Genomic DNA, 15060 nt, shown 5'->3' on the forward strand with positions numbered 1-15060 from the left:
CTGTACTGAAAGCTACCAGGAATATGTTTTATTACCAAATCAATACACAAGTCTCAATGTCCTGAGCTGCGTATCTCTTTGATGTTTTTAGCAGCCGTTTAAATAGAAAAAGAACTTTACCAAAGCAGAGAGAGTGGGAGAGAGAGGTTCAGATATTGCACTAAAAGGTCATGCGTGGGAGTTCACGCCATCACGCTCAGTCTGCGGAATACGTTATGCAAAAGAAGGGCTGTAGCACGCTCACCAGTCATTTCACTTTCACGCATGGTTTCCAGACCTACGGCACACGAAATGGGTAGGCGGGATGTGGGTTTTATATCCCGTGACTCAAACGTGTCAGGGTTTACATTTGATTGCTTCAGCACAAAATCCCCTCACATCAAATGTCTTGCGCATCGCAAAGCCCAGTGACGCACATGAAACACGGTCATAATTTCGAATCTGGTGATGTTTCATGAAGTGTTGCCTCGCTTGGAAGTGGAAATGCATAAGTGTGCACATGAATGCATCTCCTGAAAGATATCTTCACTCTGCAATCATTTTTTCAGTTGCATTCCTGTTTATGGACAAATCAGTGCAGTGAAATTTGTAAGGGTGGGCATTAAATAGTGAAGACAGAGATGTAAAAAAAAATACATTGCAGTGCAGAAATGCATATCTATTGTAATGTTGGCAGTTCATATTTCTGGCTGTAATTTGATGCACATATTAGTAAGTGAATTTAGTTACTGCAATTATGTATTTTCTGTTGCAGAATTAATGCACAGATCATTTGACATATAGTTTAATTTTCTTCCATCCATTGCCGTGGTCATCGCTCTCTACACTGTCTCTACAGTGGACAGCTATTCAAAAAGCATTTTATTCCTTATGCATGGGTTTTGATGGCATGGTTGTACATCAACCGCTGGACACTAGTGCATTTTTTCTATAAACTCTGATGGCGGACGGCCAGTCAGAAATGCCAAGTTGCTCCCGAATCAATCCATTCCATCACTGTAAAGGTCTGCCTCTCCAACTAAAAAATTCCTAGTAACTTCTCACATCTAAATATTTCAATTGGCTTATAATTTAATTTCTGTGAATTGAATTCACAATTGATCAATTGTGGCAACAGTCTGGTTAATATATGCACTCAATCAGAAATGTTGATGTTGAGCCATTAAAAAAAAAAAAAAGTTTACCAAACAGTGCCGTTGGTCCAATTAAATATTTTAAATTGTAGTAGCAATCGTATATTTCTTGCTGTCCACCCCCCCAACAAAAGAAAATGTATAATATATATATATATATATAATACATTAACCAAAATACAGAACACAGACATCAGGGTTGACATTTTATCACATCTTTTTATTAAAGTTGCAGATTAACCACCACAACCAATTATTGTATAAATTAAAGTGTTCAATATGTATATATTAAACAAATTCTGTCTTAAAATGCTTTAAAATAACATTTATTGGGGTTTCTTTCTTTATTGGGGTTTCTTTTTTTACAGTAACTGGGTGATGACGTCAGAAGAGGGAGCGCAAGCGGTAATGCACTTACTCATAAAACGATTTGCGCGACTCCCGTAAAATATAAAATCTAATAAATAAAACATAAAATCTAATACATATTTACTCATCTGTTGCAGAAAAGAAACAAGAACCACTAAAACAAAATAGAAATGATTTAAAGGCCAGTGGTTAAAACCACTGTAAAACGTACAAACCTTTCATATAATATGCAGCATTTTGGTATAAAAAACATTTGAAAAAAAATTGGGTGGTTCTTATCTTTATGTTTAGTAAGCACATTGCATTATCTTCATGAAAAATTTCCTGCAATTTACACTTTAAAGGGATACTCCACTTTTTTTTTTGGAAATAGGCTCATTTTACAACTCCCCCAGAGTTAAACAGTTGAGTTTCACCGTTTTCAAATCCATTCAGCCAATTTTCTGATATGTAGAAGAATATCAGTAACCAGACAGTATCTGGTCTCATTGACTTCCATAGTAGGAAAAATAATAAGTCAATGAGACCAGAAACTGTCTGGTTACTGATATTCTTCTAAATATCAGAAAATCGTCTGAATGGATTCGAAAATGGTAAAACTCAACTCTGGGAGAGTTGTAAAATGAGCCTATTTCCAAAAAAGTGGAGTATCCCTTTACATCAATTCCAACACCAATTCCAATTCTATTGGTATGTGGTGGGTGCCATCACATCAGGTGGATGCTGCATATTGGTGGTGGTTGAGTAGTTTCCCCCTTCAATGTAAAACGCTGTGAGTACCAAGAAAAGCACTATATAAATGTAACTAATTGTTATTATTAACACCGGATATTTAGTTTAAATACCTTATTTAAAATAAGGAAAAACACTGAACACATTCAAGAAGTCTTCTGTCAGGATGTCTTCAAAGAGGTTCAGCTGACAAAAATGTTGGAGAATCCCTGCCATTGCATGTAATTATGAAATTACAATTGAATGTGTTTGATGGACAGAAGCATTCCAGCAAAGAAAAAAAATACAAGGTTAAATGAGTCACTGAATAATAATTCAAATAATTAATGTGTTTGTCAGGAGCTGATTAAATTTGCAATTTTATGAAAGCACTTCTTAAAATTGAAATGATTTCTATAAATCTCCACAACTCCGCAAACCTGGAAGACCTTCTGAATGTATATAAGCAGCAGACTTTAAAGTAAAACAAAGAAGTAGAATCATTTAATTAATTAATGATTTTATGCCATTGTGAAAATAGCATGTACTCATGTAATCAATAGAAAAGTAACTGTGTCTGTTTATGATTATTTAAAAAAAATGTAATATAATCCAATTACAAGTTCTTATTTTTTTGAATATTATTACGCAATCTAGATGACATGTAATCAGTTACTACCCAGCACTGGTTACTTGTAATGCGTTACTCGCAACACTGCTCATTTCAGATGCACCTGAAAAACACCAGGCCATTTTTCTTCCACAGTCTGAAAATCAATAAATCAATGTAGATTTCGGTCGGAGGGTTTCTCCGTGAGGAGAGCTAGGGTAGAAAGGTGTCCACTTTGAACATAATCAGACTTATCAGCTAATAAGGGTAAATCAATATACGCAAGTGTGAGTGTTTCTTTCAAAGCCTGAGTTGGGTTTCCACAGAGTTGTAACTTCACCTGTTGTAGAGAATTTTGGTGGAATCACGTCCTCATGTTCAGATTTCAAATACGCAAAAAGTTCAGCTTGTATGATTTTTAGGGCTGTGCAAAAATTAATTACGATTAATCGCATCCAAAATAAAAGTCTGTGTTTACATAATATATTTGTGTGTGCTGAATATAATTATTTTGTATATATAAATACACACATGCATGTATATATTTAAGAAAATGTGTTATTCTTATAATATATATATATATATATATATATATATATATATATATACAGAATTTAAGTGCAAATAATTCTTAAATATATACATGCATGCATAGGTATTTATGTATACAAAATAATTATATACAGCACACACAAATATATTATGTAAACACAGACTTTTATTTTGGATGCGATTAATCGCAATTAATTTTTGCACAACCCTAATGATTTTATTTGTCTGCTGGTCGAATGGGACGAACTCAAAACATTTCTATATTCTCAATACAAATACAAATCTAGTTTTCGCATGATTTCATGATTTTTGCATGATTTTATTCTCAATACAAATCTAGTTTTCACATGATTTTATGTCATTTAATTCATTGGTTTGTTAAATACACAAAGTATTGTTGCGTTATTTACTGTATTATGTTTAGTAAAGGATCTATCAATGACCTTGACGTGACCTAAAAATGCATATCATCCACTCAAGTGGCCAGAGCAATAAAAGCGTAAAAAAAATCTTTACTGAGGTTATCATAATTGTCAATTACTTGAGTACAATTCGAGGTACACAGTTGCACTCATGCTCAAACTCCCATTATAACCAATGAAGTTGTCTATGCTGTGCAATGAATCTTTTATTGACAGAATTTTTCTTTTTTGTTGGTTTATTTTGGAGGGTGCCAAAATGTGCTGGGAAATGCAGGAACAGGCCTGATATAACACATTTAATTGATCACGTGCATTAATCAATTTAATTTTGACAGCATACATTTTTCACATAATTCACCAATATTACGGTCCTCGAACATGTTATCTGCTCGTACAGTTGATTATGCAATTATTCCTGATTTCTCTAGTCAGATTTTTTTCAAGTAAGTGTGTCTGATCCACTTAGAATGAAAAGATTAAAGAGGCCCTAAACTGTCTTGTGGTGTTTTATAGGACAAGCTTTTTGTTACATAAACAGGCTGAACATACTTCAACAAAATCGGTTATAATCACACTTTTGATGTGAAGAACCATTGTGAGAAACATCCTCTGTCAAACCAAAAGCATCAAGCAGATTGATATCCAGATGTTTAATGTCCCACGGTTCTGCAACATGTTTCTTGCTTCAATGCAAGAGAGAGGCAAAACAGAAGAGGGAAACGTCTATCGCATTGAGCCGTGCCATGGTTAATGATGCCAGATAGAAAGACGGGAGACAGAAAAGAGATGGATGGGGGAAGAATGAGAGAATTGTGTATGCATCTGCTCTTTACATCAAACAGAGTTTGGAAGAAAAATACGAATGCCAGGACTTCATACGCGTTAATGATCAAGCTTCAATTAAAAGTAGGTCAGAAATGTCACTGTTTTCCTCGTTATGTCAATCCATCAGTAAATGGAAGTATATGACTTTTTTCACTGATGTGTGTAATTTCTGTTACACTAGCATCATAATTGGAATTATTTTTAGCAAGTGGGGGGGGTATCTGCAGGTTGGAGTAATGGGCATGCCAAAAGGCCGCAAGGTCTTTACAATTGGTTGCGAAAGCTGCCTGTTCCACATAAAGATGTGCTGTAAGCTTAAATGCTATTAAAAGGAAGTGATAAATCCAACATAGACAATAGGTGTGCCTTCTTTAACGGTAAAAATGGCGATAATGATATTAAAAATATTGCATTTGAAAGTACGTATATTTCATTCATTCATTCACAAAATGGACACCTATGATGTCTGATAATGATATGAATGTCAACTCTAAAGGCTTTGATGCAAATACAGTCACTGTTTTTTTTTCTCAACTACAATAAAATAATGACTACAGCTGCAAGATATAACGCAAACAAAATATAAAATTATTTTATTTGCTGTTGTAATAAGTGCTGTCAAGCGATTAAGATTTGAATCTAACTTTTTTCAGAATCTGCATCTGAAGTGGCATTTACAGGTATTTACACAGACTGTTTAATGCTGCTCAGAGCGGTGGCTTGAATGCAGTTAGAATTGCATAAATAATGCTATGAGATTAACGAGTTTTAAATGGGTATTAAAGGGATAGTTCACCATAAATTAAAATATTGTTGTTCCAAACCTGTATGATTTTCTTTGTTCTCTTGAACACAAAAGAAGATATTTTGAAATAATGTTGTTTGTGATTGATGGCACCCATTGAATTCCATATTAGGGAAAAAAATACCATGGAAGTCGTCTCGGTTACGTATGTAACCCTCGTTCCCTGAGTAGGGAACGGAGACGTTACGTCAGAAGTGACGGAGATTGGGGGTTTCGCATAGAAAGCCAATCCTCTTCGAGTATTTAAACACGAGCCAATGGCATGCAATGCCTTGGGGCTGCGGAAATTTGCATAGCGTACTCCGCCCTACTCCGTGAGTATAAAAGGAGGAAGTGAACGCAACCGCAGTATGTCTTCGCTGAGGAGCCAAGACTGAACTCGGCATCTACCCAGCGATACAGCAGAAGTGGCAGGGAGACGTAACGTCTCCGTTCCCTACTCAGGGAACGAGGGTTACATACGTAACCGAGACGTTCCCTTTCGTAGTCACTTCGAGTTACGTCAGAAGTGACGGAGATTGGGGGTCTGTGCCATCACGCCAACTTCAGGCTGTCTTCCAGTGCCCTGCGAAAGTCTAAACCCCCGAGCCTTACCTGTTTTCCTTAGGGGATCCGACTTAGACACAGGGAAACATATCCCGAAGGGGACATGCTACCAGCTGCCTACCGAAGGGAGGACTTACGAATACACATATGGCCACATAGGAACACATATGGAATCACTGGAGCACCAACCGCAGGTGGCTACTAATTTCAGCTCCAGGGGTGGCAGATGGCTTGCCAAGGGAAGACACATGCTCAGAGAGGCTTACAGTGGATAATACACATGAGACGGTTACCAAGGGGGAACCGTACGCATGGAGGCACCTAGCCAGCATCCAGAGCCACAGCAGTGGTGCCCGCATCGTCGGTGCTGGAGGACTCAAGGCTTCAATGGAAGAACTGAGGAAATATCGCACTTATCCAGTCCGGGGAGTGGAGTGGCGAGCAAGCGAAGACACCTGAGCGGATCCAGAACTGGCCGAAACGAGTACGTGAGAGGATACCGGCTCAATTCGCAGATTATAGAATCTGGCGAAGGTGTTGGGTGTCGCCCAGCCTGCAGCTCTGCAGATGTCTGTTAGCGAGGCGCTGTGCGCTAAAGCCCAAGAGGAGGCCACACTCCGAGTGGAATGGGCCGTCACACCAAGGGGGCACGGAAGGCCTTGCTGCTGGTAAGACAAAGCAATGGCATCCACAATCCAGTGGGACAGCCGTTGCTTTGAGAGAGCCCTTCCCTTCTGGCTCCCTCCATGACAGACAAAGAGCTGGTCTGAGGTCCTGAAACACTGCGTTCTGTCGACATAGGTGCGGAGAGCACGTACCGGACAGAGCAGTGCCAAGGCTGGGTCTGCCTCTTCCGGGGGCAGCGCTTGCAGGTTCACCACCTGGTCCCGGAAGGGAGTGGTGGGAACCTTGGGCACATATCCAGGCCGGGGTCTCAGGATCACGTGAGAGTAAGCCGGCCCGAACTCCAGGCACGCTTCGTCAACGGAGAATGCGTGCAGGTCCCCCACCCTCTTGATGGAGGCCAATGCAACCAGGAGTGCTGTCTTCAAGGACAGAAACTTTAACTCTACCGATTGCAAAGGCTCAACGGGATGCCTCTGCAGAGCACTTAAAACTACCGAGAGGTCCCAAGAGGGTACGAGGGGAGGACAAGGCGGATGCAGCCTCCTCGCTCCCCTCAGGAACCTGATGACCAGGTCGTGCTTCCCTAAGGACTTACCTTCCACTGCTTCATGAGAAGCGGCAATGGCCGCGACGTAAACCTTAAGGGTGGAGGGCGACAGCCTGCGCTCCAACCCTTCTTGCAGGAAGGAAAACACGACACTGATCGAACATCTCCGGGGGTCTTCTCCGCGAGAAAAGCACCAATTGACGAAGAGGTTCCACTTCAACGCATAAAGGTGTCTCGTGGACGACGCTCTTGCGGAAGTGATGGTTGCCGCCACCGCAGGTGGCAGCGAACTCAAACCTGCCTCGTGCCGTCCAGGAGCCACACGTGCAGCCTCCAAGATCGGGACGAGGGTGCCACAGAGTGCCCCGTCTCTGAGAGAGTATCTTGTCTCAGAGGAATAGGCCAAGGAGGTGCTGTCACGAGGAGCAAGAGATCGGAGAACCACGTCTTGGTGGGCCAGTAGGGGCTACCAGCAAGACCTGCTCCTCGTCCTCCTTGATCTTGCACAACACCCGTGCAAGGAGGCTCACTGGGGGAAACGCATACTTGCGTGGGCCCCGTGGCCAGCTGTGCGCCAGCGCATCCGAGCCGAGAGTGCCGCGGGTCAGAGAATAAAACTGGGCGCAGTGGGACGAGTCCCGAGAGGCGAACAGGTCTATCTGTGCCTCCCCGAACTCGTCCCAATCAGCTGGACCGACTGGGGATGGAGTCGACATTCGCCGGAGAGGGGACGGACCCGGGACAGCTCGTCGGCTGCCCAGTTCCGGTCTCCAGGAATGTAAACTGCACGAAGGGACCTCAGGTGCTTCTGACTCCATATCAAGAGGTGGCGGGCGAGCTGCGACAACTGGCGTGAGCGTAGACCCCCCTGGTGGTTGATGTACGCTACTGCCGTAGTGTTGTCTGAGCGGACAAGCACATGCTGGCCCTTGAGCAACGCTCGGAAGCGGTGCAGGGCGAGCTGTACTACCAACAGCTCGAGGCAATTGATGTGCATGAGGCGCTGGGCTCCTGTCCAGGAACCGGCGGCTGCATGCCCATTGCACATGGCACCCCAACCCGTGGTAGATGCATCCGTGGAGACGACGAGATGTCTGGAAACTCGCTGAATAGGGACACCTGTCCGTAAAAAGCTGAGGTTCGACCACGGGAAGAAGGTTCGCCGGCATGCCGGAGTCACTGGGACTCGGAGCGAGCCGCGATGCCATGCCCACCTCGGGACTCGATCGCGAAGCCACAGCTGAAGCGGTCTCATATGAAGCAAACCGAGCGGCGTTGCCGCGGCCGCGGATGCCATATGCCCCAGGAGCCTCTGAAAAAGTTTCAGTGGAACCGCACTCTTGCCCTCGAACTGACGAAGGCAAGCCAGCAGTGAGTGCGCGCGCTCGTTCGTGAGCTGCGCGGACATGGCGACCGAGTCTATCTCCATGCCGAGAAAAGAGATCCTCTGCACGGGGCAAAGTTGCTCTTTTCCCGGTTGACCCGAAGGCCCAAACGGGCTAGGTGCCGGAGCACCAAGTCTCTGTGTTCGCAAAGCTGAGCTCGAGAGTGTGCTAGTAACAGCCAGTCGTCGAGGTAATTCAGGATGCGAACCCCGTGTTCGCGAAGGGGAACAAGGGCTGCCTCGACGATCTTCGTGAAGACGCGAGGGGACAGAGCTAACCCGAATGGGAGAACGGCGTACTGATATGCCTGGCCCTCGAAGGCAAACCGAAGAAACGGTCTGTGTCGAGGTAAGATGGACACCTGGAAGTACGCGTCCTTCAGGTCGATCGCTGCAAACCAATCCTGATACCGAACACATTCGAAAATGCGTTTGGCCGTGAGCATCTTGAACGGTAGTCGATGGAGAGAACGGTTCAAAATGCGCAGGTCCAGGATCGGTCGTAACCCACCGGTCTTCTTGGGGACAATGAAGTAGGGGCTGTAAAACCCGGACTCCACCTCGGCTGGAGGGACCGTCTCGATTGCACCCTTCGCCAGCAGGGTCGCAATCTCCGCTCTCAGGATTGGGGCATTGCCACCAACTATCGTGGAGCGAACTCCCCTGAAGCGGGGAGGAGACCGTGCGAACTGAATCGCGTAGCCGAATCTGATCATTCTGATGACCCAGCGGGATATCCCGGGAAGCACTAGCCAGGCTTCCAGGAAGTGAGCCAACGGGGTCATGTGAACCACAGACGTCCCCCCGGAGGGGCAGCGTGGCGGGTCGACTGGCACGCGTGCAGGGATGACCCAGCTCGGATGCGTCGAAGCCCGCTCCCCGACGGAAGGGACCAGGGAAAGCGGAGCGTTCCACGGGGGTCCGTTCCGCCGGAGGTCTGGCGACAGAGGGGGAAGGGATTGGCGTAGCCCGGGGACGACACTCGCACCCTTCCGCACCCTCAGAGACAGAGAGGAATGTGTGGGCTGACGCACTGGAATGTCGAGCGCACTCATTCCAGACTGTGGGCTCAGTGATGATGTCAAGTCCTTCTTAACCAACTCAGGGCGCTGCCCACCCGTGGGCGAGCAGCGGGAACTGAAAACGAAAGATTTTCCCCCCGGCCCTCCACCGGGGGCAGGAGGGGGCCTGCTCCCGCCTCCTGGGGAAAAACTCAACTCCATCACTGAGCAGCCCGTATCAGGATCATCGCTTACCTGGCGTTTAGCGGGGTGTGCGGCCTGAGGGGGCTGTGACGCCTGCCGGCGGCCTCCTCCACGCCGTGGCCCGGATGAAGGCTGCTGCTGGGGCGGGGCGGGAGGCAGGGGAGCCGCGGGGGGGCGTCCTCGGCGGCGAGCAGCGGGAGGCATCTGTGCCGACGACTGGGTGGAGGCAGCAGCTGGTCGTCGGGGCAGAACATGTTTGATTGCCTCTGTCTGCTCCTGGGCAGTGGAGACTGCTGGGCAAGAGTTCTCGACTGCACCGCCAAAAAAGGCCAACCTGGGAGAGAAGGGCGTCGAGCAGACGAATCCGCTCAGCGCTCCGAGTGTCTGCCAGGTTGACGCTCCTGGACCACACTAGTGGCCATCACCTGACCAACGGCGCGAGCGGCCACTTTCGTTGCCCTTTTGGAGAGCAAGGTCAGTGGCGGACCGCAATCTTCGAATGCCGTTGGATCAGTCCCGCCCTCGAGCATATCTCTGAGCATCTGCGCTTGCACAGTGCTCATCGCATGCAAAGCGGAGGCCGCCCGTCCCGCCGCTCTATAGGAACGCGCCGCCATGGCAGACGAGAACCTACAGGCTTTGGATGGGTGCCTAGGAGGACCACGGAGGAGGCGCTCTGTGGACACAGCTGTATCGCAACAGAACGCTCCAGCGGGGGCATCCCAGTGCACCCACGGGCGGCCCCCCCATCGAGGGGGGAAAGGCGGGGGAGAGATCGCGCTCTCGAGTGGACAGAGGAGTCCCCCAAGAGCGCGATAACTCCGCATGCAGCTCGGGGAAAAAAAAGGCAATGGAGTTGGCCGTGGCCTCGCGGCGGCAGCTTTGTCCAAAAACCAATTATCCCTCCGTGAGAGATCGGGGGAGAATGGAGGATGCCACTCTAACCCAATACTCCCAGCGGCTTGAGACAGCATGCCGTCAGCTCGGGATCCGACACGGGCAGCGCTGGCTCTCCCGAAGGGGGCAGTGCAGCCGCATCCTCATCTCCCGAGGACTGTAGCCCGCCTAGTGATGCTGCGATCGACATCACATCATCATCTGGAGCGCTGCTCGAAGCAGCCGGTACCACTGAAGAGGCAGCCGACTGAATCGAACTAACGCTCGCTGGCTCACGCACTGAGGCGGGAGGTGTGGCCCGAGAAATCGTCGGGGCTTTATGCCACACCGTCACCGTTAATTCGCCGGGTCCCCGGTCGACGGGCCCCCTTTCGTGAAGGAAGCCGATCGAGTAAGGGGGACCGGGGCTCTCACTCTAGTGAGATTTTTTTTTTTTTTATATATATAAAAATATATATTTTATATATAAAATATATATATATATACACATCTTTTTATATATATATATATATATATATATATATATATATATATATATATATATATATATTTTAACCTCAGTGTGGAGATGGTCATGTCCCCATAGCAGGAACATGAGTCATCCACGAATGCTGCTGCTGCATGCTGAATGCCCAGGCATACAGAGCAGCGATCGCGACCATCAGATGACGACAGAAATCGACCGCATCCAGAAGAACACGGGCGAACCGTCTTTAAAAAGACGTGCCGCGTGTAGCTCTTTTACAGAGAGGAGGAAATTCACTCTTTCAGCGCTGAGGCGACCAGGGAGAAGCGCAAAGTCTGGCAGACCACTGCACAGATCGCAGGCAATGCAGAAACTCGCTGGGTACCGCCGTCACACCAACACTGAAGAGGACGCTCGTCTCGAAGAGTCTTGTAATAGCTTTCAGGAGTGAAGAGGTTCTCTTGGCTCCTCAGCGAAGACATACTGCGGTTGCGTTCACTTCCTCCTTTTATACTCACGGAGTAGGGCGGAGTACGCTATGCAAATTTCCGCAGCCCCAAGGCATTGCATGCCATTGGCTCGTGTTTAAATACTCGAAGAGGATTGGCTTTCTATGCGAAACCCCCAATCTCCGTCACTTCTGACGTAACTCGAAGTGACTACGAAAGGGAACAATGGCTATACCGTCAACTGTCTGGTTATCAATATTTTTTATTTTATTTTATTTTGTGTGTGTGTGTGTGTGTTCAACAGAAGGAAGAAATTCATACAGGTTTGAAACAACTTGAGGGGGAGTAAGTGATGGCAAAACTGTCATATGTGGCTGACCTATGCATTTAATGGGTAAAAAAAAATGAATATTTAAATATTTAATTATTGAAAAATGAAATTGTACCAGGAAACTATCAAAGCGCCAGTAAGGCAAGTCACTGTTTTAATGAGTGAGTCATCAGTCATTCATTCAACCGATTCATTCAAATGGCTGATTCATTCAGGAATTAAGCAAGTAAGACTGTCTTTCTGAATGGGTCACTGAATTATTGGACTGAATTATCGATTCATTAAAAAACGCTGGATTCATTCAATAACAAAATACTTCTGTGTGTTGCACAACAGTTCTGAAGTGGGATTTCTGGGGCTATTTTGTTGGGGAAATTGAGCAAAGACAATACTGTGTCTAAAATGTAACACAAAATGAACCATGTTTATTGAACTGTTGTATAAAATCAATATGTTCAAAAATGAATCATTTTAACGCATTACTTTTTCCATAATTAATCTTACCAAATGAAGCATCACACCACATCCTATTTCCATCATCTTCCGGTCTAAACATAATGACTTATATATATGGTTAATGCTGATTTGCCAACGCAGTTGTCAACAAGATTTTTTTTTTTTTTCACCAATGATAAACCTTTTGGCACGCCCATTACTCCAAACTGCAGCTTTTTTGTTCCCTGGCCCCTCCCTCTGTTCTCCCATTGGTCAGATTAATGGATGGCCCCACCCACAGTTTACTGTATTTCACTGTTGCATCCAGCTCCACAGTGTTTACTGGGAAATCAGACTCGTAGTTATTTTAACTGTTGTCTCTGCCCATAAAGCTGAGATAGAAAGTATTTTAACAGCAAATATACACACTTTAATAAATGAGTCTATGTCGCTTTAGTCCTTTATCATTCTGTCTGTTTTCGTTGTTCTCAGGCCTATTGAGTCGGGTTTGTATGGCAGGCAATTGTCACGCAGCTGAGAGAAAGTGTCTGCTAAAGCATTATCATTGTGATCAATGGCCCAATTCACTTTTTATCCAACTGTCAAGCATCAAACCCTGATGCTGAATACCATTTACTGTTGTGGAAGCAACAGTGGCTTGACTTTGATTAATAAACAAGCTTTTGACGCCACATGCCACTGCCACATTATCCATCTGACATTTTTTTTTTTTTTTTTAATTTCCTGAAGCCTAAAGATTGAATCGGTTGTGCGGTGCAATCATAACAGAAAATATGAGCAGCCCTATATTTCTGCAAACTTGAAAGAATGTAAACTAAGTGTCCGTGGAAATGTGAGAGAATGTTTTCAGAAAACATTTAGACATTGATTGCATAAATATGGAAATTATCTGACATTTGTCATCAAAGTGTGTAAATGAGGCATTCTCAAGGTATTTGGTCTGTTCTGACCTGGAAATAACAATCATGCAATAACCATACAATCATGCATAGAAAAATAAACATGGAAATGGATGATAAATTCGGTAACACTTTTAATTTACTGGGACCTTGTTACATGGATTTATTATACTAATACCTATAAATTATGCATAATTGTATGAAACTAACCCTAAACAAAACCCTCATCCTATGTAGTTAATTCATATTACTTCGTGCCTAAATATATAATTACAATGTAACAGGGACACATTAAAATAAAGAACTTCCTATTTATTTTGCTGTTGTCAAAATAGACCATACAATTTTGTTGGAAAACCATTAGCATTATTGAATAATATGTCTAATATATTATATTTGACCCAGTGTTTGTTCCATTGACGGGTAAATCACACTTCCTATGTTAATGCATTTACAAAATTCACTATTATTCACTATTCAGCCTGTCATTTAATTATTTTTCATTGTTGTTCATGTCAGTATTAATGTACTTTAATGCTAGATTTAAAGGTTTGTTTTGTTAAGTTTGTACATTAAATCATGTTGGTATCCAGCATAAAATCTTGGTACTGAAAGCAAAAATAAATAATAAACAAATTTAAACAAATCGAGCATCTTCTGTTTTCTTGTCTATAGAACTCTACTTATTTTGTTGTTTTATGTTTTCAGATTCGATCGGACCAGGACAAAGAGATTGAGATCCGGTACAGTATAACAGGAGCCGGAGCAGACCAGCCTCCTAGTGACGTCTACATCATTGATCCTGTGACTGGGAAAATGTCTGTCACTAAACCTTTGGACAGAGAGGAGAGAGCCTCTTACCATGTAAGTGCGTCTCTTTCCAGAGTTGGCTCGAGAAGATCATTTTTTGCCCTATTCAGATCCTATTTAAAGTGGAACTGGCCTCAAACCCATTTAGGAAACATGCTCCAGTTAGCAAGAGTTGATGGCCTTTTGCCAATTGGAATAAAACTAGAACTGAACTGTCTTGTTTTAAAATATGCAGTGATCCCAAAAAGTATTTGGACAGTATTTGGACACTTGAGGCACTTTTAAAAGTATATGAATCCCTTTGCAATAAAGAACAAAATACGGGAGCTAAATGAAGACAAAAAAATCACAGTTAGTTGAACATATTTTTGTGTGTGCATGCATGATGATAATGATTTTTATACTGTACAAACTGTATATTATATCTCCTAACCCTTAACATAACTTTTTCAAAAAAAAAAAAAAAATATATATATATATATATATATATATATATATATATATATATATATATATATATATTCTGTATGATTTATAAGCTGTTTTCCTCGTGGGGACCAAAAAATGTCCCTGCAAGGACAAGGATTTCTCATATTTCCCTCTTTGTGGTGATATTTTGTCCCAATGACGTATAGTATACCTGAAACACATACTTGTGTACAATAGATTTATTCAATTATAATATTAAACCAAGTGACCTCTTCAAACAAAACCTTTTCCAACACCTTTTTAATCATCTTAAACTAAATGGCCTCAAGGTCATTTTTGGGGATGTGTGGAGTAGAGTATTCCCGCAATACTGGACGCTAAAGTTTCAGGACCTCAGTCCTAGGATCACATTTCTAGGACCTTTTATTATTATTTATATTTAATAGATATACTGTCCTAACCAACCCTAAACACAACTGCTGGTAACCCTCTTGAAATATATGAGGCCCTATATTCTGGTTTTAAATTTAAGATTTGCTGGAAAGAACGACCTTATTTTTCAAAAATGGTAGTAGGAGACTTTCTTT

The 15060-nt window shown here is 43.8% G+C and overlaps 1 protein-coding gene across 2 annotated transcripts in view; it reads left to right on the top strand.

Moving 5' to 3' along the window:
- cdh4 (cadherin 4, type 1, R-cadherin (retinal)) overlaps positions 1 to 15060 on the top strand; it is a 258635-nt gene that overhangs the window by 181106 nt on the left and 62469 nt on the right. For both annotated transcript variants that reach the window (XM_089125292.1, XM_089125293.1), the window contains one exon: positions 13943 to 14098. In XM_089125292.1, coding sequence (XP_088981418.1) covers positions 13943 to 14098 — 156 coding nt within the window. The remainder of the gene's footprint in view (positions 1 to 13942; positions 14099 to 15060) is intronic.

This window comes from Pimephales promelas, chromosome 21 (assembly GCF_988280905.1).
Source record: "Pimephales promelas chromosome 21, fPimPro1.hap1.1, whole genome shotgun sequence".
Lineage (NCBI taxonomy): Eukaryota > Metazoa > Chordata > Actinopteri > Cypriniformes > Leuciscidae > Pimephales > Pimephales promelas.